The sequence below is a fragment of the Cotesia typhae genome, unplaced genomic scaffold (assembly GCF_013202065.1).
Source record: "Cotesia typhae breed Kobodo isofemale line unplaced genomic scaffold, CoteBio_Ctyphae contig_48, whole genome shotgun sequence".
Lineage (NCBI taxonomy): Eukaryota > Metazoa > Arthropoda > Insecta > Hymenoptera > Braconidae > Cotesia > Cotesia typhae.
The window spans coordinates 6,113,895-6,140,218 of NW_027423756.1; the positions used below are offsets into that span (position 1 = coordinate 6,113,895).

At 30.0% G+C, this 26,324-nt stretch overlaps 6 protein-coding genes across 8 annotated transcripts; 3 read left to right on the top strand and 3 right to left on the bottom strand.

Moving 5' to 3' along the window:
• The first annotated feature begins 758 nt into the window (after positions 1 to 758).
• Mad (mothers against decapentaplegic homolog 1) lies at positions 759 to 10,717 on the top strand. Of its 3 annotated transcripts, none has more exons than XM_074247306.1 (4): positions 759 to 1,440; positions 1,613 to 1,721; positions 1,946 to 3,238; positions 3,393 to 10,717. In XM_074247306.1, the coding sequence occupies exons 3-4, from the start codon at positions 1,989 to 1,991 to the stop codon at positions 3,550 to 3,552; spliced, it is 1,410 nt and encodes a 469-aa protein (XP_074103407.1). In that variant the 5' UTR covers positions 759 to 1,440; positions 1,613 to 1,721; positions 1,946 to 1,988; the 3' UTR covers positions 3,553 to 10,717. The 3 variants fall into 3 exon arrangements, with proteins under 3 accessions (XP_074103407.1, XP_074103406.1, XP_074103405.1); XM_074247305.1 differs by having other exon boundaries at positions 1,613 to 1,704; XM_074247304.1 differs by lacking the exon at positions 1,613 to 1,721.
• Positions 10,718 to 11,134: 417 nt separating this feature from the next.
• Positions 11,135 to 15,204, bottom strand: Bel (ATP-dependent RNA helicase bel). The gene is made up of 4 exons (XM_074247300.1): positions 14,834 to 15,204; positions 14,169 to 14,247; positions 12,201 to 14,042; positions 11,135 to 12,090 (listed from the first exon to the last, which is right to left on the bottom strand). Exons 1-4 carry the CDS (start codon positions 14,876 to 14,878, stop codon positions 11,987 to 11,989), a joined length of 2,070 nt encoding a protein of 689 aa, XP_074103401.1. The 5' UTR covers positions 14,879 to 15,204; the 3' UTR covers positions 11,135 to 11,986.
• A 1,303-nt stretch (positions 15,205 to 16,507) lies between these two features.
• On the bottom strand, positions 16,508 to 18,319 carry LOC141529643 (large ribosomal subunit protein uL2-like). The gene is made up of 4 exons (XM_074246281.1): positions 18,305 to 18,319; positions 17,582 to 17,728; positions 16,929 to 17,384; positions 16,508 to 16,741 (listed from the first exon to the last, which is right to left on the bottom strand). Exons 2-4 carry the CDS (start codon positions 17,717 to 17,719, stop codon positions 16,562 to 16,564), a joined length of 774 nt encoding a protein of 257 aa, XP_074102382.1. The 5' UTR covers positions 17,720 to 17,728; positions 18,305 to 18,319; the 3' UTR covers positions 16,508 to 16,561.
• Positions 18,320 to 18,515: 196 nt separating this feature from the next.
• LOC141529644 (sugar transporter SWEET1) lies at positions 18,516 to 20,426 on the top strand. Its single transcript, XM_074246282.1, has 6 exons — positions 18,516 to 18,735; positions 19,237 to 19,314; positions 19,394 to 19,517; positions 19,593 to 19,748; positions 19,840 to 19,959; positions 20,061 to 20,426. The coding sequence occupies exons 1-6, from the start codon at positions 18,659 to 18,661 to the stop codon at positions 20,166 to 20,168; spliced, it is 663 nt and encodes a 220-aa protein (XP_074102383.1). The 5' UTR covers positions 18,516 to 18,658; the 3' UTR covers positions 20,169 to 20,426.
• An 835-nt stretch (positions 20,427 to 21,261) lies between these two features.
• On the top strand, positions 21,262 to 22,337 carry LOC141530163 (replication protein A 14 kDa subunit). The gene is made up of 3 exons (XM_074247105.1): positions 21,262 to 21,493; positions 21,573 to 21,762; positions 22,057 to 22,337. The coding sequence occupies exons 1-3, from the start codon at positions 21,410 to 21,412 to the stop codon at positions 22,179 to 22,181; spliced, it is 399 nt and encodes a 132-aa protein (XP_074103206.1). The 5' UTR covers positions 21,262 to 21,409; the 3' UTR covers positions 22,182 to 22,337.
• Mio (GATOR complex protein mio) lies at positions 22,273 to 26,233 on the bottom strand. Its single transcript, XM_074247092.1, has 3 exons — positions 25,979 to 26,233; positions 25,703 to 25,900; positions 22,273 to 24,689 (listed from the first exon to the last, which is right to left on the bottom strand). Exons 1-3 carry the CDS (start codon positions 26,097 to 26,099, stop codon positions 22,402 to 22,404), a joined length of 2,607 nt encoding a protein of 868 aa, XP_074103193.1. The 5' UTR covers positions 26,100 to 26,233; the 3' UTR covers positions 22,273 to 22,401.
• Positions 26,234 to 26,324: the final 91 nt, after the last annotated feature.

Genomic DNA, 26,324 nt, shown 5'->3' on the forward strand with positions numbered 1-26,324 from the left:
TCGAGTGTCAGGCTATTTTTGTAATGAATAATATGAATAATGCAAGTAATAAAACTTCACCTCTAAGGTACTACCAAGAATTTTTTTTCAGATATCTACATTTTATTTTCTTGCTCACGTATGCTGAATTTTACAACTTGGGTACTAAAATGACGTCAGTTAGCTTTTCTTTGATTTTCTAAATGAAGTTTCGATTTTAACGACAATTTGCAGTGATACCAACTTAAAGTTGGTAATTAATTATTGGTAAATTTTTTTTTTATTTATATTTGAGTGATAAAAAAAAAATGAAAATTAATTTAGCAGAGATTTGATAATTTTTAGAATTTTTATTAACAAATAAATTATAGGAAAAAAAAATTGACATCTTGAAATTAAAAAAAATAAAAAATGTGATTTTTTAAAAATAAATTTAATTGTTAAATAAAATTAAAAATTAGTCAGGTGACAACTAATTTTAATATCATAAAAAAAAATATATAATTCCAAAAAAAATTTTTATTTTTTGAAGTATACATAAATTATAATAATAACAAAGAAAATGAATTTCAGTAAACTAATCATAATACTGAAGTTAGCCGTCAGCTGTTAATTAAAAAAATTTTAATAGCAAATTAATTACAATAAAAAAATGCTTCTAAAAATTTTCACTTGTAATTTTTATTAATTTTTACATGTGGAATTTTTTAATTTAATTTTTTTTTATAATAATTACATTATTATAAAATTTTTAAATAATTTTTAATGTCTGCCAACTTCAGTATCATTAATAATCGATGAATCGATAGTCGAGGTATAGTAAAAACAAGTGTTCTCTGAATGGGAGGCGGAGCGTTGTAATAAACAGAGTATGAGGTGTGCTAACCAACGGCAACGAGTATAGATAAAAGAGCAATTGAATAGAGCGAGACAGCAATGGGGTTCTTAAAATGATAAATACGGATATGATACATGTTATGTATGTATATAAATTTGTAATAAAAGCAAGTGAGGGCGAAAAACGAGAAGAGAGGGAGAAACAAGGACAACCAGAGAAATACAGATTGTCAAGTGCAGGCACAGTCAGGAGTTGAGCCAGTAGCCAGGTTTTACCGCGTCGTGTACGCAGAATCACATTACACATCATAAATCACATACAATACAATCAAATGTAAATGTATAATATAATATATATATATATATATATAATATTCCTCCACTTGAAGCTGGTGATGCCAATATCCGCCATAACGTTGAGAAGTACGTAACGCCATAACGAAGCGCTCAAGTGAGAGCAGACAGCAACGCGGGATAAACATTTGTTCAGTGATTAAATATACGGCGATTCTGTTGCTCTAATCAATCTAGTTTAAATATATTTTGTTATATTTGGTATTTATTACCAGTGGATTTTTTGTTTAATAATAGTACTTATTATTTTACATCTTTATCTTTGTTAATGTAAGTATTACTGCCAAACAAATTTATAATATACACGGTAATTTAACTAGGCGCGAATAATTCAGTGCCCTTCGATTGGGTTATGTATTATAAAGCGTCAAATAATATTTTTTATTGCAGTGATAGTGAACATTTTTTTATTTTTATTTATTTTTATTATTTTTTATTATAGATTGTGGATAGTTATTATGATGGGAATGATTATAAATGATACGTTAACATATATATACATAGGAAGCCATTGGTAACCAGTATAGTACACTGGTACTGTTTATCAGCAAGTACTTATGATTTGCGACGCCCCCGTTCTTCTTGCTCTACCATTCACTCTTATTACTTTATGTCCTGCCATTTAATTACCTTCGTGCTGCTTATCAATTACAAACTCACGCACTAAAATTATACATAATTGCTCCAAAAATATACCCTTTACAATTTACCCCGCGTTTTTATTTTTTAAATCCATAAATATCAATAATGACTAATAATGAATTTTTTTTTACAGTGAAGTGAAAAAAAATCTCAACAAATATATTGAGTATTGAAAAATGGATGATGACGAAGGAACATCAAGCTCCGGACCAATGTCATCGTTAAACAGTTTATTTTCTTTCACCAGTCCTGCGGTGAAAAAACTTTTAGGTTGGAAGCAGGGCGACGAGGAAGAAAAATGGGCTGAGAAAGCCGTTGATTCGCTGGTTAAAAAATTAAAAAAAAGAAAAGGCGCTATCGAAGATTTGGAGCACGCTCTTAGTTGTCCAGGTACACCGAGCAAGTGTGTTACGATCCCGAGGAGTCTTGATGGGCGACTTCAGGTGTCGCACCGTAAAGGTTTGCCGCACGTTATCTATTGTCGAGTGTGGAGGTGGCCTGATTTGCAGTCACATCACGAGCTAAAACCCCTGGAGTTGTGCCAATATCCATTTTCAGCCAAGCAGAAAGAAGTTTGCATCAACCCCTACCATTACAAACGCGTTGAGAGTCCTGTATTACCACCGGTACTCGTGCCAAGACACTCAGAGTATGCACCAGGGCACTCGTTGCTGCCTTTTGCCCAGATCCAAGACACGACGATGCCACACAATGTCTCTTACTCAACCAGTGGATTCAATGCAGGGCCTACTGGAGGCTCGAATATAAATCCCACGTCGCCCATGTCCTCAATAAGCTCGGTACCAAGTCCCGGGAGCACTTCAAACAATCCCCAGAGTCCGTACGGCACAAACGGCTTACCAGAGACACCGCCACCAGCTTACTCGCCGCCAGACGATGGATCACAAACTGTACAATCTCCGCCCCCTGATCCCGCGGCCATGGACACCACCGGTGCAGCAGAAGTCGATCCGGTATGCTATCAGGAACCACCTTACTGGGCATCGATCGCTTACTACGAGTTGAATTGCCGCGTTGGTGAAGTCTTTCACTGCCAGTCTCATTCTGTGATCGTCGACGGATTCACAAACCCCAGCAACAACTCGGACCGCTTTTGCCTCGGACAGTTGTCAAACGTAAACCGAAATTCTACGATAGAGAACACAAGAAGACATATTGGTAAAGGCGTTCATTTATACTATGTTGGTGGTGAGGTATACGCTGAATGTTTGTCAGACTCAGCGATTTTCGTACAATCTAGAAATTGTAATCATCATCATGGCTTTCATCCCAGTACGGTATGCAAGATACCACCCGGATGTTCACTCAAGATTTTTAACAATGCTGAATTTGCACAATTACTCTCTCAGAGTGTTAATCATGGATTCGAAGCTGTTTACGAGCTTACCAAGATGTGTACTATAAGGTAAATTTTATACAATGTTAAAAAATTTTTGAGCCAACAAATAAGAGAACGTTAAATTTTTTAATTTGGCAATGTTTCATTGGCTTTTAAAAAATTAAAAATTTTTTTATACTTAATTAATATTTATATATATATATTTTTTTTTGGTTTATAGAATGTCATTTGTCAAAGGCTGGGGTGCTGAATATCATCGACAAGATGTAACATCCACACCCTGTTGGATTGAGGCTCATTTACATGGGCCGTTGCAGTGGCTGGACAAAGTTCTAACTCAAATGGGATCGCCTCATAATGCCATAAGTTCAGTGTCTTAAATAATTATAATAATCTGTTATTATTATTATTTCTTAGTTTTTTTTTATTTTATGTTAAAAAAAAATATCCTCTCCGTAATATAAACTATAATTTCAGTAGAAAATGAGCCTCACTGTCAAAAACAATAATTACTGAGTGTGGTGGGTCTTATTTTTTTAATTAAATATTCTCATATTTAAAAAAGATTACTTTATCGATTATTTTAATTACAATTAAAGGTAATTATTTTTTTTAATAATGACACTATCATTATGACATTTTAAAGTTTTAATAAGTGCAAACATAGAATTACCGGTGATTAAATAATATTTACCGATATTATAATTAATTATAATTACAATACTATATATAAATACAGATATACAATCAACTTAAAATGTAAAGATAATGGATATAATAGACGTATGCTCCATTGCTAAATACATTGAACTGAGAAGCCTTATAAATCATTGAGTTATTAATTAACGTAAAAAATGATAATATTCTTTACTACAATATATATTAATCATAGAAAAAAAAAAAATGTTAAATATTTTATAAACAACTTGATCAGCATAACGTTTTGTATTTTATATAAACGTTATGAGAGATTTATGTGCAATTTTAAAAAGGTTACTGTCAATTTTATAATTAAATGCTATTGCTATTTTATACATTATTATAACCAGCATTCAAGTAAGACTGGTGCTAAAAGAAAGTGTTTCAAATGAAAGTATTAAGATGTATTGACGACCAGCGGAAAGCAAATTAATTATTCTTATCAAAACCACTTTCTAAATCATGTTTTTCCAATATTTATTATTATTTTATCATGATTTATGACTGTATTAATAATTGTTTATTATTTTTGTTCGCGCTATTTTATATATTAATTTGTGAATATGTTTTTTTATTTTATTTATAGATAAAATAAAATAATTTTATAAATTGTTAATCATTACATAAAATTGCTTTCCGCATCAACTGTCTGGGAAACTTTTTGAGCCTTATTAAATATGCCTACAGATTAACTTGACAATATTAATATGAGCCTCTGAGAAGCATTATTCAATATACTTTATTGATAGATTAAAAAAAAAAAATTAACTAAATAAAATTCACTGTAATTAAAAATAAAATAAAAACTTCTGAATATTGTCTATTGTCTATAAAATAATAAAATATAAATTTTTTGTATAATAAATAATAAAACAATGCAAGATATAAACAGACGCCGATCTCATAAGAGTTTAATTTTAAACTGTGTCTGATAAATAGAGATAATGATTGAATAAATATATACTAATTTGTTTTATAGTTAGCTTTGAAACTGTTTACCATAAACTATTTTAATATACGGAACATTCTCTATTGTAAACATTGTCTCTTGATTATGACTGTTTATCTTTATACGTCACAATTAAAATTAATAAAACGTCAAGCCAGAAAATAAATAAGCAAAAAATAACAATTACAAATGATAAAAGACAAAATTTTTTATAGTTTTAAGTGGCAGTTGATTCTCGTGGGTGTCTACAAGTGATGTAAAATGACTAAGCCCAAGCCTAATATTTTAAAATTTAAATATTAAGTATAGTTATAGAAAAATTTAAATTAAAATAGATTTATTATATATGTACAAATAAATCAAGTGCCACTGTCGATTAAAATGTAAATCACTACACTGAATTTTAAAATCGCTAAAATTATAGCTTCGATTGTTGAAACGAATTATTAATATAAATAGTGCTGATATAAATAAATAAATAAATAAATTATACAATAAAATTATATAAATTTATATTTATAGATATATTATTAGCTAAAAAAAGGTGCCTGAATTTGATGGAGATTATAAAGTTGCGTTTTCTTGCTTGTTGTAATTGCTTGTACTGCATTTTTCTGACAGCAACTCTAGATTCTTGAAAAAAAAATTAAAAAGTGTTTTTTTTTAAGGAATCTGTTCTGAGATCCATAATAATTAATCATCATCAAACAAATAGTCATTGTGGACACTCACAGACACGATTCATTCCACATTACGAGCTGTCTTTTGTCAACTTTTGTATGATCAATATTTAAAACAATTGTAAAAAAAATGTGCTCGTAATTGAGAAATTACTAAAAATATATTTATAATGTCAAGCCATCATTTATCCATCAACATATTGAATTTTAAATAAATATTCAAGAATTTGCTCCAATTTAATAGATTTATTTATTAAATACCAATTTTGATGTTACTGTAGTAAGAAGAAACTTCAAAAGCTATTTCCAAAAATTCTATTGTTGAGACTGGAGAGTAGACTGTACACGGAAAGAATAAGATGACATTGGATATCATCCCAGATTATACTCAGTGATATCTGTGGTACTAAAAAATTTTCAGATAGTAACTAGTATTATCCAGATTATACTGGGTTATATCTGGATTATATTAGTTACTATCTGAAAAATTTTTTCACTCAGTATAATCTGGGATGATATCCAGTGTCATCTTGTTCTTTCCGTGTAATAAATGTATTTTCAGAAATTTTATTTCTCTAATTAAGTCTTAAATAAATTTTGAAATAAAATTCTTCTAATAGTATAATAAAAAATTTTTTTTAAAAATGAGAAAAATAAAATTTCAAAAAATAAGTTTACTACGACCTGCACGGAAAATAGAAAAAGGAAAAAATTACATTACATAATGTTACGAGGCGCTTCATAATAAAAACTGAAAAAATTACGGTAAAATATCAATATTTAATTTAAAGCTGTGGAAATAAAGATTTAAAGTTTGAATTTTAAAAATATTATTTCGAGCGGCAATTTTACTTTTAAATTTAAAGCGACACTTATTTAATTTACTATTTAGAATTTAATTTTTCTTTTTTTGTTTTTTTTTTTGTATAGCATTATCTGATTAAGGATTAGGATTTAACAGTGAGTAAATAATTAAAACTATTCATATCATCATCATTATTATTTCCTTTATTTTTCGATATCGTGCACGACGTACAGTAATTCTTAAAATTTAATATTATTTCATTTCCTAAATTTTTATTGTTTTTAAACATTTTTTTTCAACCATTTTATCTAATGTAACATAGTAATGTGTGTAATTACCATTTAAATACCGACTGAATGGTACATTGATGCTCTTTAGCGCCACATAATATTCCATGATCAATTATATATATATAAAAAAAAAAGAATATTTTAAATAAAAAAATATTAATAAAATTTTATACACAAATTCAATAATAATCGACGTTACACACAGTTAATTAAATATATATTTGTTTCAAATTGATTCAACACGTGCGTGATTAAAATTATACAGAAATACTATCCCAGGTATACTTTGTTGGAATTATCTTCCAATTGTTTCGTCTGTTAAATTTCATTAAATCTCTCCATTAATAATCTTTAATTTAAAACCCCGACAAAGTAACCAAACAAGTAGTATTATAATTTTTTTTTTTTTTTTTTTTTTTTTTTTTTTCCAAGTCTCGCATTTTGCGTAACGACGCGTTGCACTCGCTGTCGTACACTCATACGAAGCCTTCATACGTTAATTGTTTTTAGTCTTCCTAAAATGAAGAAATTATTGCCATCCTCGTTTGAGATTACATTTTAAATACTAGCTCACAGACTTTTTTAATATGAAGAAATAGTATAGTTTTATTTATTAATTCTTTGATTTTGTGAATTTAACCGATCAACATTGTTCACTGATCGTTGCATAGGGTAATTTTGATAAATAAAAAATAGTTACCAGATATGTGTAAATCTGTCATGAATAAACCTGAGTATATTAACACTAGGTTTTTTGATTTGTTTAATTACTCCCCTAAGAGATGATTGCAGTCACAGTTTACACTGTAAAAAATTTTTGGTATGATAATATGCTTTTTAAAAATTTCACATCATCAATTTGGTGTTAATTTTTTTTTTTTCGGTATATAATTTTCAATTAATTTTATTATTTATTAAAATTTCGCTTAAAAAATTAGAAGTACGTTAAAGTAGATTAGGAACATGTTAACAGCGAATTAAATTAAATTTTTCAATTCAATATTCTTAAATTTCAATTTAAAGCTTCAATAATAAATTCATTTTAAACTTCAAAAAAATTTCCATGATTTTTTATGACACTAAAGCTAGCAGACATCTGAAAATTTTTAATTTTTTTTATTAATTAAATTACAACTAAAAAGATATTTCTAAAAAATTACACTTACAGATTTTAAAATTTTTTTTAAAATTATTTAATTGAAATTTTTTCAATAAAAAATTTCTAAAAATTTTGAAATGTCCACTAACTTAATTTTCATGATTTTTTTACTAAAATTCTATCACTTGACAATTTTTTAATTTTTTTTAACAAATAAATTAGCTCCAAAAAATTATTTAAAAAAAATTGCATTTGTAATTTTTTAAAATTTCTAAATGTCAATTTTTTTTTTGCCATAATTTATTTGTTACAAAAATTCTTAAAATTATCAATTATCTGTTAAGTTAATTTTCCTTAAATTTTTTTTTTTTTAAATAATTTCTATTGCACAACTATTTTAATTAAGATCAATTATAATTTTTTATAAAGAGTAGTAAAATTTTTGTTAATCATACTTTAAAAAATAAATAATTAAACATCTTAAAATTTTCCACCCCAGAAATTTTTGACAGTGTACATAATTGTTCCTCGGATCTTATTTTGTTCTTTAAATATTAATACGGATTTATGACGAACGCAATTGTGCTATCGAGCCCGCTCGATTGTAAACAAACGTCCTGAGTGCTTTTGTTTAAATAAATACTAAAAGAACCCAAAACGTTATCAGTAGGCTCATTCATTTATTTAAAAACCTATCAATACAACCGCCGACTAATTACGGCGCATTCGTTATCATTTAAAATGTACTCGGTAATTATTTCGTCATTAAGACAAGGCTGTTAGTCCGATGAACATTATAGAGGACTAAACATACAACGCAACAATAATAATATAATGCTCTGATATCATTTCAAAACATACGCACACTTTTTTAATCCCTTTATATTTAATTTATACCGTTCAATACAAATAAAAATAATAATAATAATAATAATAATAATAATAATAATAATAATAATAATAATAATAACGTAGTAATAATTATAATTATTGTTACAATAAATACTAGAGTGAAAATAAATAGTATTTTTAAATTGGATGTTAAAACCCCCCTTAAAAAAGTTTTATTAATTAAAGAATTAAATTAGTTTTCTTCTTTTTTTTTAATTCTTTTATTCATTTATTTATTCTTCCTTATTTTCAGTTCAACAAACACTGAGAAGTTTAGCAATTAAAAGTGTCCACTGAAAATGAATTCTTTGCAATAGATTAAATATATTATTATCAATAAAGACTAATTAAATTTATATTCATTTACTCTCACAATTGAATTTTATTAACAATTAATTATTAAATAATTTGTCATGTATCAGATATTTGTAAGTTTAAAAAATGATAATCGACGATAAATCGATCAGACACGTGAGGCGTTCGACATAATTTCACAATTGTAATAAAATTAAAAAGATAATAATTAAAAAATTTAATTATTCTTGTAGCGTTAAAAAATATTTACATCGTATAAGAAATTTAATAGATTTTATGTATGTGTGCCTCACTAATTAATAAACTTTAAACTTTTAAATAATAATAATAATTAGTCTTCAAGAAGAAATAAAACCCATTCACACCTTGGTCCACGACTACTGCTGGTGCTGCACATTCCCACGCCTCACGCACGCGATTGCACTTTAAGTTATAAACTCAGTACACAGTAATAGGTAAAAGTCATAAGACATTGGTATGATTTATAATAATTTATAACTTTTTTTTTTTAAATGTTTTTAGTTTTAATTAGTCACCTAAAAAGCCATATCGAGTGCTTACTTTGAAATTTAATAAATTGAATTTGTACTTTTCTCAGCCAGATTGATAATAATCTAGCGCACATACTATTTTTAATATTTATTATTATATATTATTATGTATATCAACCACCCTACAAAGAATTCTAATGAACATTATTAACTACACATTAATAGTTTTATTTTCTTTATTATTCTCTTTTATTTCATTTTATTTTATTTCGTCAATTTAAGTATAAACAATGCCCCGAAAACGCCTCATGAGATTTTGGCTGACGAGCTAGAACGTTCAGTCCTCACAAAAAAATCGGACAACAGCCACATTTATTGATTATTCATTCATTTCATTTTTTTTTTTTTTTTAAATTATTATTTTACTTTGTAGTATCATTAACGACTCAATATTCTTTTGTTATTTTTATTTGTTTTCATTAGCTAGCTCCACAATGAAATATCGAGCTAAATTACCGCTCCTCGACATTCAATTTACGCATTTTTAAAAATAATAATCAATCAACTTATTATTATCATTTTTTATTTGATAATTATAATTATCATCAATTCGTAGGTGGTAAATCGAATGTCACAAGATCGTTCAATATCACAGTCGTTTTTCAATTACTTTAGTGTTTATTATTTTATTTATGTATTTACGAATATCACTTATACCTTTTACGTTTTATTTATTCATTATAATTAATAGGGCATTAATTGCTGTGATAAATACAGTATCGTTAGAAAATATTATGTGAACGCGCCTCGATCAAGTATTTTCTTAACTGACTCAAAGTTACGTTTTCGGCAGCTTTTCTTCTTCTTTTTTTTTTTTTTATTATTTATTTATTTAACATTCTTTTTACTAGTCCCCCTTCACTCCTTTTTTTTTTTCTTGTACTTGAATAATCGCACTCTTGTAATTATTAACTTCTCTATTACATTCCTGCAACTGCAACCGTAGTTTTAGTTTTAGTAGTACAATTTTTATTCGCTATCTCTTCTCAGAAGCTGAACCGTTACCTATCGTGTAGGCTAATCTTGTGTACGTCTGCGATTTATTGTAATTCAAAGTTTTATTTTTAATCTAATTATCTAAACTATTCAATTAAACATCAATAATTAAATGAGATACTACCAACGCGTGGCAGTGAAAATACTACATGAAAATTTTTTATTTGTTCTACGGACTGTTAATTATATAATTTTCATTAAAGGATACAAGATTCGGAATACTATTTTTTCTATTAATAAGAAAAAAATAAAACAAAAAAAAAAAAAAAATTACAGGAATTTGATTTTAAAGACGTCTATCCTGCAGAGTTTTGTTGTTATTTTTACTCTTGCCGACTAATGAACGAGCGATGATTGCATGACCAGATCAATTATCATTTTCCACCCTCCCTTGTTATGTATATTTTTTGTTTTGGGACGGCAAAACAACACAGTACCATTCGTCGACAACTTCAGTTTTTTTTTTTTTTTTCCGATATTAAATAGATATAAATAATATTTATCATAGATCTTTTTTTTTTATGTTTGTAATAATAGAAATGATAATAATAATTAGTTGATGAATGATCGGGCATGCGTGCAATAAGCCTTCACATTAATAGGCTTTAATTACTTTGCATACAGCTGATAAATGCAATTCAATTAAAAACAATAAAACATTAATTGATCTAATGTTAATAATGGACATTGTCTTTTGAGTTTTTTTTTTTTTTTTTTTTTTTTTTTTTTTAATTATTATTAATTAGAAGGCACGCTCGCCGTATTATTTTAAAGATGAAAATTTTAAATAGATCCAACGAATCCCGCAAAAATTCTTTTTTTTTTCCGAAGGAATATTCCTAAAATTCAACTAAATTTTTTTACCTATAATATTGTTTTTCAGAATGGCAATAACGGTAAATGAAATTTTGTTAGTAAGCGATATTTTTTTTCTATACTTGTAATTATAATAATAATAATAATAGTAATAATAATAATAATAATAATAATAATAATAGTAATAATAATAATTATGATAATCATAATAGTAATTATAATATTAATAATAATGTAATCTTCGAGTAAACTCTTAAAAAAAAACGAGTAAGCTCGGGTGAATCTTTGAAATTTACCTAATAATCAAAAATAAAAAATCCCAATGGTCTGTGTAATAGTGAAAATATCAATAATAATTAAATAGTATACAAATAATTGGGATTTTTATCAGCTCGGCTTATTGCGTAGAATCAAAAGGTAGCCATCGAGTACACAGAGGCACAATAGCCTGTTGTTAAAATTTTTAGTTTCGTTAGCGCATTAAAACTCGACGAAATACGCAATCAGCGAATGTAAATGTTATATATACGTCAATACACTGTCTTCAATTACGTGATTTAATAATGTTTATCAAGTACCGCGGTGTACCCTCGATATTTACGTGCCGCTCACTTACATATAATTCAATTTTCATGTAGAATAATTAATTAATTAATTAATTGATAATCATAGTAATAATGATAAAGATATTAAGAGTAAATAGCAACGAAATTTCTAAATGATCTATTTTCCCCACCAGTCAGTAGCACCACAATTGCCACCATTATTAGCTGTGTTGTATGATGAATTAAAGTTGCCTCCATATCCGCCACCACCACCGTAGCTTCCTAAAATTATAAATTATACGTGTAATTATTTTGTTTAAATAATAATTACTGAATTTTAAATTAATGCCGATAAAATATATTAAAAATAAATAACAAATAAAATAACATACCACCATAACCACCAGGTCTGCTTGAGGGGCCATTACGGTTGCCCATGCCAGAACTTGGTTGCTGACGGTAATCTCTAGCACCAAATCCGCCGCTGCCAAAACGATTGTTCTTAGTGGTTCCACCGGGACGTCTAGCGCCTCCTGAGTGCTTAATATCAGAGAACATGTTTTCGAGCCACGATGGAAGCTCTTGATTAGCTTCAACTAACAGCGACACCAGATCACGTACCAGATTCTGATTCTTGCCATTGAAGAAAGACGTGGCGAGTCCAAGATTACCCATACGTCCGGTACGACCAATACGATGAACGTACTCCTCGACATCACCAGGTAAATCAAAGTTAATAACGTGCTTAACGTGTGGAATGTCCAAACCACGAGCGGCGACAGCAGTGGCTACGAGAATCGGGGTTTTTCCTCCGCGGAATCTACGCAGAGCGTCCTCACGCTCGCGCTGAGTTCTGTCGCCGTGGATACTTGTCACCGGATAACCCATAGAGTGGAGGAAGTCCTCGAGCATGTCTGCTCCTTTTTTGGTCTCCACGAACACCAGGGTAAGGGACTCTTCGGCGTTCTCATAAGAAGACGCTTGTAATAAATCTAGTAAATATGATCGCTTGTCGTGCTCTTCCACCCAGACGATTTTCTGTGTAATGTTCTCAGAGGTCGAACCGACGCGACCAATAGCCAAGAAAATATAATTACTGAGGAAATCACGAGCAAGCATCTGGATTTCTTTGGGGAACGTTGCCGAGAACATGAGCGTCTGGCGTTCTCCAGTACCTGGCATAGTATCTTCTTCGACTATGCGCCGGATTTGGGGCTCAAAACCCATGTCCAGCATACGATCAGCCTCGTCGAGAACGAGGAAACGGCAGTTGTGCAGTCCAATTTTACCGCGGCCAAGCATGTCGACAAGCCGACCAGGTGTAGCAACTAACAAATGACAGCCACGATCCAGCTCGCGCATCTGGTCCGCAATGTTAGATCCACCGTAGACAACAGCAGGTCGCATTCGAGATCTATAGGCAAATTTACGAGCCTCATCATAAATCTGAGTCGCTAATTCACGAGTTGGAGCTAATACTAGACCTAAAGGATATTGTTTACGTCGGCCACCTAGGGCCTGGGGTGGCGGTGGAAGAGGACCGCACTCATAAATCTGGTTCAAAATTGGCACTAAGAATGCCGCAGTCTTGCCGGAGCCGGTCTGAGCGCAGGCCATAACATCACGACGACTAATAATAATCGGAATAGCATACTTCTGAACCGGCGTCGGAATATCGTAACCAGCTAAAGTGATGCTGTTTCTTATTATCTCTGTCAGCTTGACCTCGCTGAAAGATGTGATGTGGCTCGGTATGTTGTCGCCAGTCGCCTCAACCGGGATATCCTCATATTTGCTAAAGTTAATACCCGTGTTGCCGATTCCAAAGAGCTCTTGCTCGAGACGTTCATCTCGGGCGGTGGGAATTGTCCAGTCCACTTCGCCTCTACCTCCTTTTCCTCCTGATCCGGACTCATCCTTCCATCTGCCTCCCATAAATCCACCGCGGGACTCATTTCTATTGTCCTGCCAGCGGTCGTTTTTCTGCTCGTTCCAACGGTCATTTCCCACCGGGCGATCTCGCTCGCCGTATCCTCCAGAACGATAGTCTCGTCCGTTCTCCTGAGGGCGCCTGTTACGCCCAAAATTTCCGAAATCAGCGTCACGGTTGACCCTGATGTCTCTGTAACTGCTACCATAATCCCTGTCACGATCTTGTTCCCGTGAGTTACCGCGATCTCTCTCGTGATAACGCGAATTGGAAGAGGGTTCTTCTCTGCCAGATGTCCCGTTAACTGTTAATTTTAAATACAAATTATTAAATATTGCTTTAGTATAGATCAAATAAAATTAGCATTATTAATACTTATATGGCTCTAATAAATTAATTTATCATTAATGCAATACTATTGTTGACTCACTAGGTTTATTGCGTAAATGCGGTGGTATGTAGCGACCCCCACTTGGCTGGTGAGAGTCCTGCAAGTCCAGATCAGCTAACTGTAAAAATATACATATTAATTGAAACTAAATTTTCGTACATTTTTCTTTATGATTAAATTTAATTAAAATAAAATGAGATGTGTGTTAATAATGATAATAATAATAATAATTAAATTTAGTCAGTAAGATTGTGACCCCTGATGACGAAAGGTTCGACGAAAATAAATAATAAAATAATTGCACAATGTTGCAATACAAAATGCTAAGAAAAATTTCGTCAAATTAATCAGAATAATTTGGATAACACGTGTTGGGAAGAAAAAAAAAATATATATATATATATATATGAGTCAAAAATCACAGCGTGGAGCGTGCTCTTCCCGGAATTGATCGCCGCCATTACGCGATTCAGACGTCACGGAAATTTTAAGCTGATTTCCTTTAAATTTCACAACTGAGATCAATTAATTGACATTAATTGTAGCATATCTCGCAATAGTTTGTTGAATAAAAATCTAAAATATCTGAAAGTAAAGGTCATTACAATATAAATAAAGAAAATAGTAGGAAAAAGAAAATCTCGAATGGCGGTTGTGTCAAGTATACACTATCATACAATGATTTAGCCTTTTTTATTACTTACACGCTGCTCTAGACCTGATCCATTTTGGTTGGCTGCATTACTCATATTACTCCGCCTCGTGCGTAGTTATTTTTCGTAGCTCTTATTGCGTTTATTCGCTTTGCGTTCGTTGTAATAAACGTTTGTTAACAATACAATAAATTCAACTTATTTAACTCCTAGACGCACTGAAGAAAATTTTTTCGTTTGAGTCTGAGTTTGTTCTGAGTACAGAGCACACGCTTGAGCTATTCACCCGTCGGCAGGCTTGCCGCTATTCCAACGACACACAAAGGAAGCTTTTCAGGGTACAATATAACTATCTTGCTCTTACGCTTTTACGTTTAACCAAATACCAACACTGAGCGCTGTTCAAACGTTTAAGAGCAACTAAGATAGACGATCCTTGAATCGTCCGTATGTCTCTACTATCGTCCTGCTGCTTGTGCTGCTCTGGTGTGCTGGTCACAAACTATAAAACTAAAATTATAAAATGGCTGATAGCACAAACTCTACGCAATATGGCTAACTACACTACTTCCGGGCGGACAGCTTGGTAGATAAGTTTGACTTTAAATGACATTAAATTTAGCATGACTCAAAAGTTAAATGACTTTGAAGTTAGCTGTCACTTGACAATGTTTTCATTTTTTTTAACAAATAAATTTGGTCTAAAAAATTATTTTTAAAAAATTGCATTATTAATTTTGTAAAATTTCCACAAGTCCATTTTTTTAATAATTTTTTTTAACAAATAAATTATAGCAAAAAAAAATTATTAAAAAAATGGACTTGTAGAAATTTTAATAAATTAAAAATGCAATTTTTTTGTCAAAGAAAATAAATAAATTGTCAAGTGACAGCTAACTTTAATGTCATTGACTTTAACTAAATTTTCCTTATCCAATTTTTTTTTTTTTTTTTTTTTTTTTTTCAACTCAAATTATTGTTACATTTTAAAGCTTGTTTTAAAATTTTATTTAGTCATCAAAATTTTTAATTTTAGTTATATAAATCAAACAAATAAATATTAAGGATAATAAAAGTGCCAAAGGAATTTTGAGCAAGTTAAGTCATAGAAAAGCCTTCCAACTTTGACATTATAATTTCTTAATAAATTACAGAAGTCCAGCATCAATTTAGATCTTTTAAATAAATACTATACTATAATACTTTATTCTTTTGCTCTCTAATTTTATACGTCCGCAGATAAAATATTTATTTATAAAAACACAAGCGATAATTAAATTTGAAATTCATGGTCTAGAGTACTGGAAAAATTTTCAATATTTTTTTATTAAATTATTTATTTTTAAAACATATGTACAATTAGCTAGACGCGTATCAGAATGAGTAATACAAAAGAGTATGTTAAATTATAAATTATCATTAATATTAAATATGTTCTTTTTTAATAGAAAACTAGAGATTTAAAATGCGCGCGCTTTCAACTTAAATAAGGAATCAGGGTCCATTTCTTTTCAATACTAAACTAAGTTTATTAATTCAACCATGAATTTTTTATTTAAAAATTCAAGAAAAAATGCTGGACCACTGATAATTTCTACATTATGAATAATTTACTGAAATATTCCTTCAGTTGAAAATAAAATTTAAGATCACAGTTGGAAGTTTTTTCAACAAGATAAAATTTACTCGTGCTTTTTCTATTCATTTAAAATAAAAATACATGTGTGATCTTTATGTTTTTTATTTATAATTATAAAGACAATTGACTTGTTTAACAGTCTAATCATCTTTCTTGGTGTCGGTTTTTCCTCCACGAATTCTTCCAGTACGACGGGCAGCAATAAGACCGACTTTACGACCAGCACTAGTTCCACGCTTGACTGTGGATGCTTTACCAATGTGTTGATGGTTACCTCCTCCGTGAGGATGCTCAACGGGGTTCATAGCAACACCACGAACCTAAAATAAACAAAAAAATTAATTTTTAGTTATATTTACAGATAAAGATGCTTAATAAATATAATTTATATATTTTAAAAATCAGTGAAAAGTGTCCACATATGAATTCAGGTTTCAAATGTCAAAACATCATATTAAATATTATTATATTGTAATTATTATGAACTATAAAAGGTATGACAATTACCTTAGGCCAGCAGTTCCTCTTAACCTTGTACTTGTGGTACGCACGACCAGCTTTCAAGATAGGCTTGTCAATACGTCCACCACCAGCAACGATACCAACCATAGCTCGGTTGTTGGAGGGAATAACTTTTTTTGCTCCAGATGGAAGCTTTACACGAGTCTTTTTACTGTCGGGGTTGTGGGCGATGACAGTGGCGTAGTTTCCGGATGCACGGGCAATTCGGCCACGGTCTCCGGTCTTTTCTTCAAGATTACAAACTATTGTTCCTTCGGGCATGGTTCCGACGGGCATAACGTTGCCAATTTGGAGTGTGGCTTTTTTGCCGCAGTATACGAACTGCCCGGTGTACATGCCTTCGGGGGCAATGAACAGTTCTTTTCTTGTCTTGAATTTGTAGGGATCTCTGAAGTGTACCCAAGCCAATGGGGCTCCTCTACCAGGGTCGTGGAGGATTTCCTGGTAAAATATAAATTCAGGATTAATAATCTAGTAATAAAAGTGTCAAATCAATAGTCAATATTTTTTTTTAACAATTGTCACATCAGAAAGAGCCTCTAAATGATCTTCATAACCTTTCAGAGATAGGATAATAGAAATCATCATAAACAATTGACTTTTGATTTAGAAAAGCTATAATTTTAAATTAAATATACCTTCACAACACCCTTTATGTATCCATGTCTTTCGGCAAAATCCAGAGAACGGAGTTTTGGTGCTCCCTTCCTTTTTTTGGTGTGGGATTTGAATACGGATCCCGCACCCTTTCTCTGAGCACGAATTACACGACCCATTGTTTATTTCTGAAATTGAAAAATACATTTTTAATTAACTTGTACGGGGGAATTTATTAACAAATTGCACAATATTGAATTGATACTGAAATTGCTAAACATCTGATAATTTGTAGAATTTTTTTATCAAACAAATTATAGCAAGATTTTAATTAAAAATTCCATCTTTAGAAGCTCTGAAAAATTGTAAATGACATTTTTACAAATAATTTTTCAAGAAAAATCAAAAAATTGTCAAGTGTCTGCTAACTTCAGCCTCATGAAACATTACACAATTTTTAAGATTTTTATAACAATTAAATTAATATGAAAAAAATATTGTTATAAAAATTTTTAAAATTATCACAGATTTGCTGATTTCAGTATCACATCTTGACAACGTGAATTAAAGATAAATAACCTCAAAATTAAACTTGTAATTTCAACGCTACACAATTATAAATAAATGTTCTATTTTGTGAAAATATTTATCACAATAAATGAATGGATAATTAATGTAGCACATGTACATAATTTCCATAATTAATATGAACAGATCACGTTATAAAAAATAGATTTTTGTCAATGATCCAAAAAATTACATACCAATGGGGTCTCAAAAAATTAAAAGAACTCAGCCAGCTTGATTACAGACCAAGCCGAGCCTTTTTCTAAAAGGAATAGCCCTGCTAGCGCCATCTGGCCTGACGTTTTTCGAAAGCGCGAGTTGATAGAGTAGGAAGTTTATTGACTAATGTCAGCTGATGAGTGATGAAATGACGAAATACTGATACTGATTGGTATATAAAAGAGAGAGCATGCTGGAGATGGGAAATACAAACTGGTTAGTTACTCCCGCATTCACTTAAACGACGTAAGCCGACGTGTGTATCTCAGTTACTTGTCAAGAATAATTAAACTAAATTGCAAGTTTGTAAATTAAAGAGTACTAAAAACAAAATGGGTTTGGAAGATTACAAAGAAATCGTCGCAAATGTCGCTTCCGTTTGCACCATGGGACATATGCTGTCCGGAACGTAAGAATTTTTAATTTAATTTATTTACATCCATTTTTATAATTTTATTATTGTTATATTTTCAAACTAATATCTAATTATCTAATCATAAGTATTCTTAGGCACTGATATACAATCTGACATTCATGTCCTTGAGAAACACCTCATCACTCATTACCGGAAACAATTACTTAGCAATTGAGATCGATTATTAATTCATTAATAAATATTTATACCACACTAATTATTATTATTCAAGATTAATTTATCAATTGAACTCACGACCTTTATTTATTTAAATAATTTTGATTATGGTTCATTTTTTATTATTAATAATTGTATTTAGTAGACGTCTAAAAATTTTTGATATTTTTTATTAATTAAATTACAACTAAAAAGATTTTCAAGTTTTTTAAAAATTATTTACTTGAAATTTTTTCAATAAAAAAATTTTGTAAAATTTTGAAATGTCGGCAAACTTAATTTTCATTGTATTTACTATAAATTTATGTTTTTCTTCAGGCTTGTATGTAAAGATATCTACAAGAAAGGATCATCAGAAGGATTTGATGCTAAACCCTTTGTTTTCGGTATCGGAGTGTAAGTATAAGTATATTTTATTTGATTACTTTAATATACGTCACCAGAGATAGTTATATCAATATTTATTTATTTATAGAGGAATGCTCATGTTCCAGTATGCATTCATCTTAAATGATCCGGCAATGATCAAGGTTAATATGTTTGGATTGACGACCAGTATTCTCTACGTAACAGTCTTTTATCTTTATGCTCCTAACAAGGTAAACTAATTATTTGTACCTCACTTTTATTGTTTTATTTGGTAATCAAATGTTTTAACTGATAATATTTTATAGGGTGAAATGATGAAATTAATAGGCAAGACTCTAGGATTAGCGTCTATTTTTTTGGCATACGCTAAATTTGAAAGCCCTGACTTGATTGAATTCAGATACGGTCTGTTGACAACGGCATTATTATTGATGTTAGTTGGAACTCCGCTTATGAATCTCGTTAGTATAAATCTAATAACACACCTTAATCTATCTTATTATTTCATAATTTATATAATGATATTTATTTATGGTTTGAATTGACTTTTAGGATCAAGTAATAAAAACCAAGAGCACTGAAATTCTTCCATTCCCGTTGATTGCCATGGGAACTGTTGTATCTTTTCTATGGTTGCTTTATGGAATTATCATTGATAACGGATTCATTGTCGTAAGTAGATAAGACAAGCAAGTTTCGGCTGATGAACTTTACTATTTAATTACTGTTGAAACTTGTTCGGAATGTAGATAAATATTTGTCTATTATTACAGTTCCAAAACATCGTCGGCTTGCTTTTATACTTCATCCAATTATCTCTGTTTGCTATCTATCCATCAAAGCCAGCAGAAGCCACTTCTAGCCATTCCAAAAAGGAGTAGGGTGTTAAATTTTAAATATTATATTCAGAAAAACGTTTATTTTTTAAACTTTTAACTAGATCAATTTGTTTATTAATAATAACGCGAGCTGGTCTCGATTTAAGTTAAATAATAACGTATTTTCTTAAATTTTTAATCCAATAATACATAATGCTATTTTTTATATAAATTTAGAGATTTTAAAGTGATTGTATTTTTAAAAAATGTTAGATATTTTTGATATTAAAAATTATTTTTATCTTAATAAGCCATACATAATTGATGCAATATTTTTAATGCAATACTTACAGTTGTAATATTTTTTATTTAATGTATGCAATGTAATCTATGCATACTAATTCCTAATTTAAATTAATTTAAAAATAACGATGAAGTTTTTAGAAAAATTGAGCTTAGTAATATCAAAATTCATGCGTAAAAATATTTGTGAATATTTTTAAATATTACAATTTAATAATTAATGAAGAATGTACCAAATACTTTTTTTTTTTTTATTACAAATAAACTTCATTTATACCACATATATTGAAGTTATATTGTATTATTTTTTCTAAAAATTAAAAAAAAAATTTCATTTGTAATAAATTTGAAAAACTGTAAGTGCAATTTAAAAAAAATTACAAGTGTCGGCTAACTTTTTTATTATTTAATAATGATACTGAAGGTAACAGCCATCTATAAAAATTTTTTAGAATTTTATAACAGTTAAATTATAATGAAAAAAATTTAACAAAAAAATTTCACGTGTAGAAAATTTAAAAAATTATAAGTGGAATTTTTTAAAAATATTTTGTAAAAATGAAAAAATTCTTTTAATTTACTACAGTCGATAATGATGTTATCTTCTTTACTAAAGTAATTAAAAATAAAAATATAAAAATTAAAGTTTATTAAAATCCTTCCTATTTTTCGAGCTGTTAAAGCTAAAATAAAAATTTCATAAAATTTTTATTTTAATAAATGATTAAAAAATTAAATTAACGAGTACAAAAAAAAATTATCGCTTGATGTAAATGAACTAAAAGCTTAAAAACATTATACAGTTTGTGTAACAAACTCTACAATCAGATACTTTTTTGTCCTGAACACTACGCATGATATTTGGCGGGTTTTTGTCCACTGTGAGCAGTGAAAGTGATACTTGACTGACAATTGTTCGTATTGTGCGTAATTATTTGTTAAAATAATACTTCTACTTAATATTTCATTGTAAGTTATATTTATTAATAAAAATATAAACAATGACTGGAAGATTGCATATTGGTGGCAAGCACGTAGCTGAAAATGTAAACAAGAATGTGGTAATTGAAGGCTATTTAACCAAGGTATTCCAAATATCAAATAACTAATTTTATTTCTAGATGTTTCGAGTTACTCATGCTCTTATCAAATTTTTTATTTCAGCTAAGCAGTGATAGAAAAAATGTCGAATTGAAGACATTCGACGAGACTAAAATTAATGTCGCCTTGAATAGTCCGTACTCTGAAGAATTATCTGGTATTATGCAGGTCTTCGGGACAGTTACTTCCAAATCAACAATTGCTGCAGATACTTATTGCCGTTTTGCACCAGAAGAAGATGAAGAAGAATTTGGTATGATCATTTATTAACTTTATTTTATAAAATTTATTTAAAATTTTCTATAACACTGAAGGTGACAGATTTTAAAAATTTTTTTAGAATTTTATAGCAGTTGAATTATTAAAAAAAAAAAATTAATTAGAAAGTTTCACGTGTGAAAATTAATAAAAATTACAAGTGAAAATTTTTAGAAGCATTTTTTTATTGTAATTAATTTGTTAAAAAAAATTTTAAAATTGACAGCTGACCGCTAATTTCAGTATTATAATTTTTTTGATTTAAATCAATGATTTTATTTTCCTTTAGATCCTGAAGACCACAACGATTTTATGAACGTATTGAAAGTTATTAATTGCCAAGATGTTGGAGGAAAATGTAGTCTCATAGCAGATAAAGCAAATGATAGTATCATGCACACAGATGATAACTGAGTGACTAATATTTTTTAATCGTTTTTTACATCCTCATGTTCATTGCAAAGTTTTCATTTAAAATATTTATATTAATTAATAATAACCATACTGATTGGAAAAATGTACAATATATATTTTTCACAACAATACATAAAAATATCAATACAAACTAAATTGCATGATTATTTACTAACTTAAAATAAAATTTGTACATTACATCATTATAAAATTAAATTATTTATGTAGAATTTACAAAAACATTGAAAGAAGCGTCGAGAGAAAAACAACGACAACTGCAGGAGGTAACAGGACATTCTGTGTGCTGTCTGAACCAATGAGTAATGTGATTAGTGTGTCCACCGTGTCTGCAAGTTTGACACCACGTGAACCAGTTCCCGAATTCCGTGAGCTTGCTATCCTCGTCGTTTCTCGATGAAATTCCGGCTAGAGCGCGAATACCGCTGGCAGTTCCCATGTGCATCAGACAGATATCACACCTTGGCAACGGCTTGCGGCAATTTGGACAGGAAGATATTTTTAGCTGATTAGAATTATTTATAAGTCTACTGAAGGGTCCACGAGATCTGCTGAGATTCTGCATGAATGCAGATATGCTTTTACCGCAGAAATTACATGATATAAAAACCTGCTGCGACAGTTTATCAGTAATCGGTCGTCTCAACTCTATGTCAAAGTGAGCGCGTTGGTTCCACATCTTCCAGGCATCTAGCAATTCTCGGTAACTGTCTATCCACACCTGGACTTGATTTTCTTGTCGAAATTTACCAGGTAACGCGCGAATTGCGATGAGACTGCAGCTCTGTACATCACCGGTGATTTCTAGATAACGGTTCAACAGCTGAATACCATCAGAAGTTGCTCCAGTGAGTAGAAAACCGGCCAAGTCACCCTCCTCGCTTAATTTAACAGTCAATTTTTTCAAGTATTCGCACAATTTACTGTCAGACAAAAACATCAAGGCAAATGCAACTCTGTCTTCAACCGCAACGCCGTTTTCATTAAGTACATTATCGTATGAGTCATTATCAGCCGTTAGAAATGCAAATGTTGCTCTGAGGTAAGGATCTGATAATTGAGATCGCGATTTTAAACATAATTCTCGCCACATACTGTTTCTGTCTTCGGAAAATCCTGAAAGAGCCATTGCGACAATGTACAAATTGCTGGCCATTGACACTTTACTCGCTCCACGATTCAAAATATCAATAGCTTGCCTCAAACATAAATTAAATACAGAGATAGCAGTAGCACGAGCATACTGGCCTTCTCTTTCTAGCCTCTCAAGAAACAAATTGTTGTACGTTGCATTGGAATCTTTGTCAAATCGCCAGCCACATAGCTGAAGGGCTTTATCACGGTCTGTCGAACGGTAAATTTTAGCAGTGTGATTAGATCCAATATCAACCCACGGTCGATTAATCAGTTCTGACTTCATGAACAATCCATTACCACCATTCGGACCGTCCAACCGCAAGACTGTTCTAACTCCGGGATGGTAATTGTAAATTGATGGAATAATTCCGTCTTCGACTAAAGACTTACTTAAGTATAGCCATTGCCATATATTTTTCAATGTTTCATTTTCTGCTACCTCACCATTTTGCGATAATTCAGGAATCAGGCCGTAATTTGCAAGAGCACGTCTCTTGGTAAGAATTGCAATGTCATCTAGAGATTTATATACATTATCACTGCTTGAGATATATTTTAGAGCCTTCGTAGCATGATTCCACACCAAGTGAGATCTTGTGGACCAATTAACGGTGACTCGTTCGTAGACTGTGTAATCAGTAATTCCTTGTGGAGATATCGTTAGCAATCTATTGGTATGAGTAGGGTGCCAGGTAAAACTGTTGATACCTGTCCAGTTGGTTCCAGGAGTCGACCAAGGTGTGACCATTCTTTCTAGAGCTCCTGGCTCAGCATCTTCTCCGCTTCCAACTCCACTGTGCTGAATATCGTGCAAATATAATACTGCCAAGTCCTTCTGCAGAGATCCCAAGAGATTATGTCGCGTAGGGGACCACAGTACTTTATTTATTTGTCTGCTCTGTGGCAGCGTTAACATCGGCTTCTCAAAGTATCGCGTATCCCAGATAGTTATTTGATTGTCTACGTGAGAAACCAACTGAAAAACATTGTGTGGATTTACAGCGACACTGTACACGGCCTTTGTCGCTGTGGTATTTGCTGTTTTTGCAGAGTCTCGAAAGTCTATTATTTTTAATTGCTTGTTATTAACCCCGGCAACGAGGCATCGCGTTTCATTGTTAAACCACGAAAGCGAGTGTGTTGTTTCAGACACTCCAGCCTCTGACAGTGGTCTTATTGAATCCGTTTGACTGGCGGCGTGGTGATGAGTTCTATCGGTTACTGAGGGAGATTTTAAGACGTCCCACAGCAAGATTGAGTGGTCAGTACGATACTTATCAAGACCGCAGACTATTAAGTTTGGATCCGCTGGATTCCAGGCAACTGCGTTACATTGTCTTGCATGCTTTGGTGCTAAAAATAAATAAGTAAATTAATGTTCACTTGATGAGATATTTCAATTGTTTATTTGAAAATTCTTCAGACCGAAGGTTTTAATATAATATAATAATAAATTATAATATTTTTTTTCCAATAATTTTCTCATATTTTTTTTTTTTTTTAATTAATTTCAAGCGACTTGAAATTTTTTAATTTGAACTGATGTAAATATTAACCTTATGATTAATATTATTTAAATTATCAGCATGTGTATTAATTTACTAAAGCAAATTATATTTATACAAAAAAAAAATTTTATAATATTCCATAAATTAATTATCTTAAAATGAAATGAGGGGTAGTTTTAAAAACGCAATTTGATACAGTAAAATTATATAATATTAAATTTAGCTGTCATCTGACAATTTTTCAAATTTTCTTTAATAAATAAATTATGGCAAAAAAAATTATTACAAAATGGACTTGTAGGAATTTTGACAAATAAAAAATGCAATTTTTTAGAACAAATTCTTTTCTTAAAGAAAATTGAAAAAATTGTCAAGAGACAGCTAAATTAAATGTCATAAAAATTATAAAAACCAGATTTCTTTGGTTTTTATGAAAATAAAGTTTTTTTAGAATTTTTTTTTATTGAAAAAATTATTACAAAAAAATAAAAAAAAATTGCACGGGTAAAAAAACTTCAAAAACTGCAAGTGCAATATTTAAAAAAATACTTTTTTGTTTTAATTAAATTATTAAAAAATTTAGAACATCGGCTAACTTTAAATTGCATTAAAGTTAGCTGTCACTATTATAATTTTTTTATTTATTTTAATAAATAAATTTGCTCCGAAAAATTACATTTTTTACATTTTTAATTTTTTAAATGTCAATTTTTTGTTCTCATTTTTTTTTACCATAATTTATTTGTTAAAAAGATTTTTAAAATTAATTATTATCTGCTAAATTGATTCTCATTAACTTTAATGACATTAGGTTTTTCAAATAAACAAGTATTTATCTTTTTAATAAATAAAAATTACCCAGTTCCTTTCCCGTTAAACTTAAAGAATCAAAAGCTGTTGGCCCAAAAGTTGTCAGGACTATTTTCCCATTAGCCTGACCCACAGCAAGCAAAATATCCGGTTCGGATTGAGGGTAAATATCAACACATTTAATATAATGATGACTTAAATTTGTAGCCAATAGTTGAGCTACCGTAGTATCAGAAATTTTAATGCCTAAAAATAAAAAATACATTGGTAATAAATAAAAGTAAAAAAAATGATTAGTAAAATGAAAAGTAAAAAATAAATTACATGATTGTTTATCATTATCCTTAAACTCAGCAACTTCATAAAGACATATCTCAGTTCCCCAAGTAATGAATTTATTTGAATGAACTGGAGACCACTGGACTTCCAGCTTGGAGCTGTTCATTATTTAAAATAAAAACTAATAAATAAATACTCAGCGTTTGAATTTTCTCAGAACCACAATTAATAGTTTAAAATTACACATGAAATGTAATGTTGTTGGGCATTTTTGTTATTGAGACTCAATTCTCCACTCGTTACATAGAAAGTGTAGGTAAGTATACATATATTAAATATACTATTGCACGGGGCAAATATAAAAGTATATCTGTATATTTACATATATATA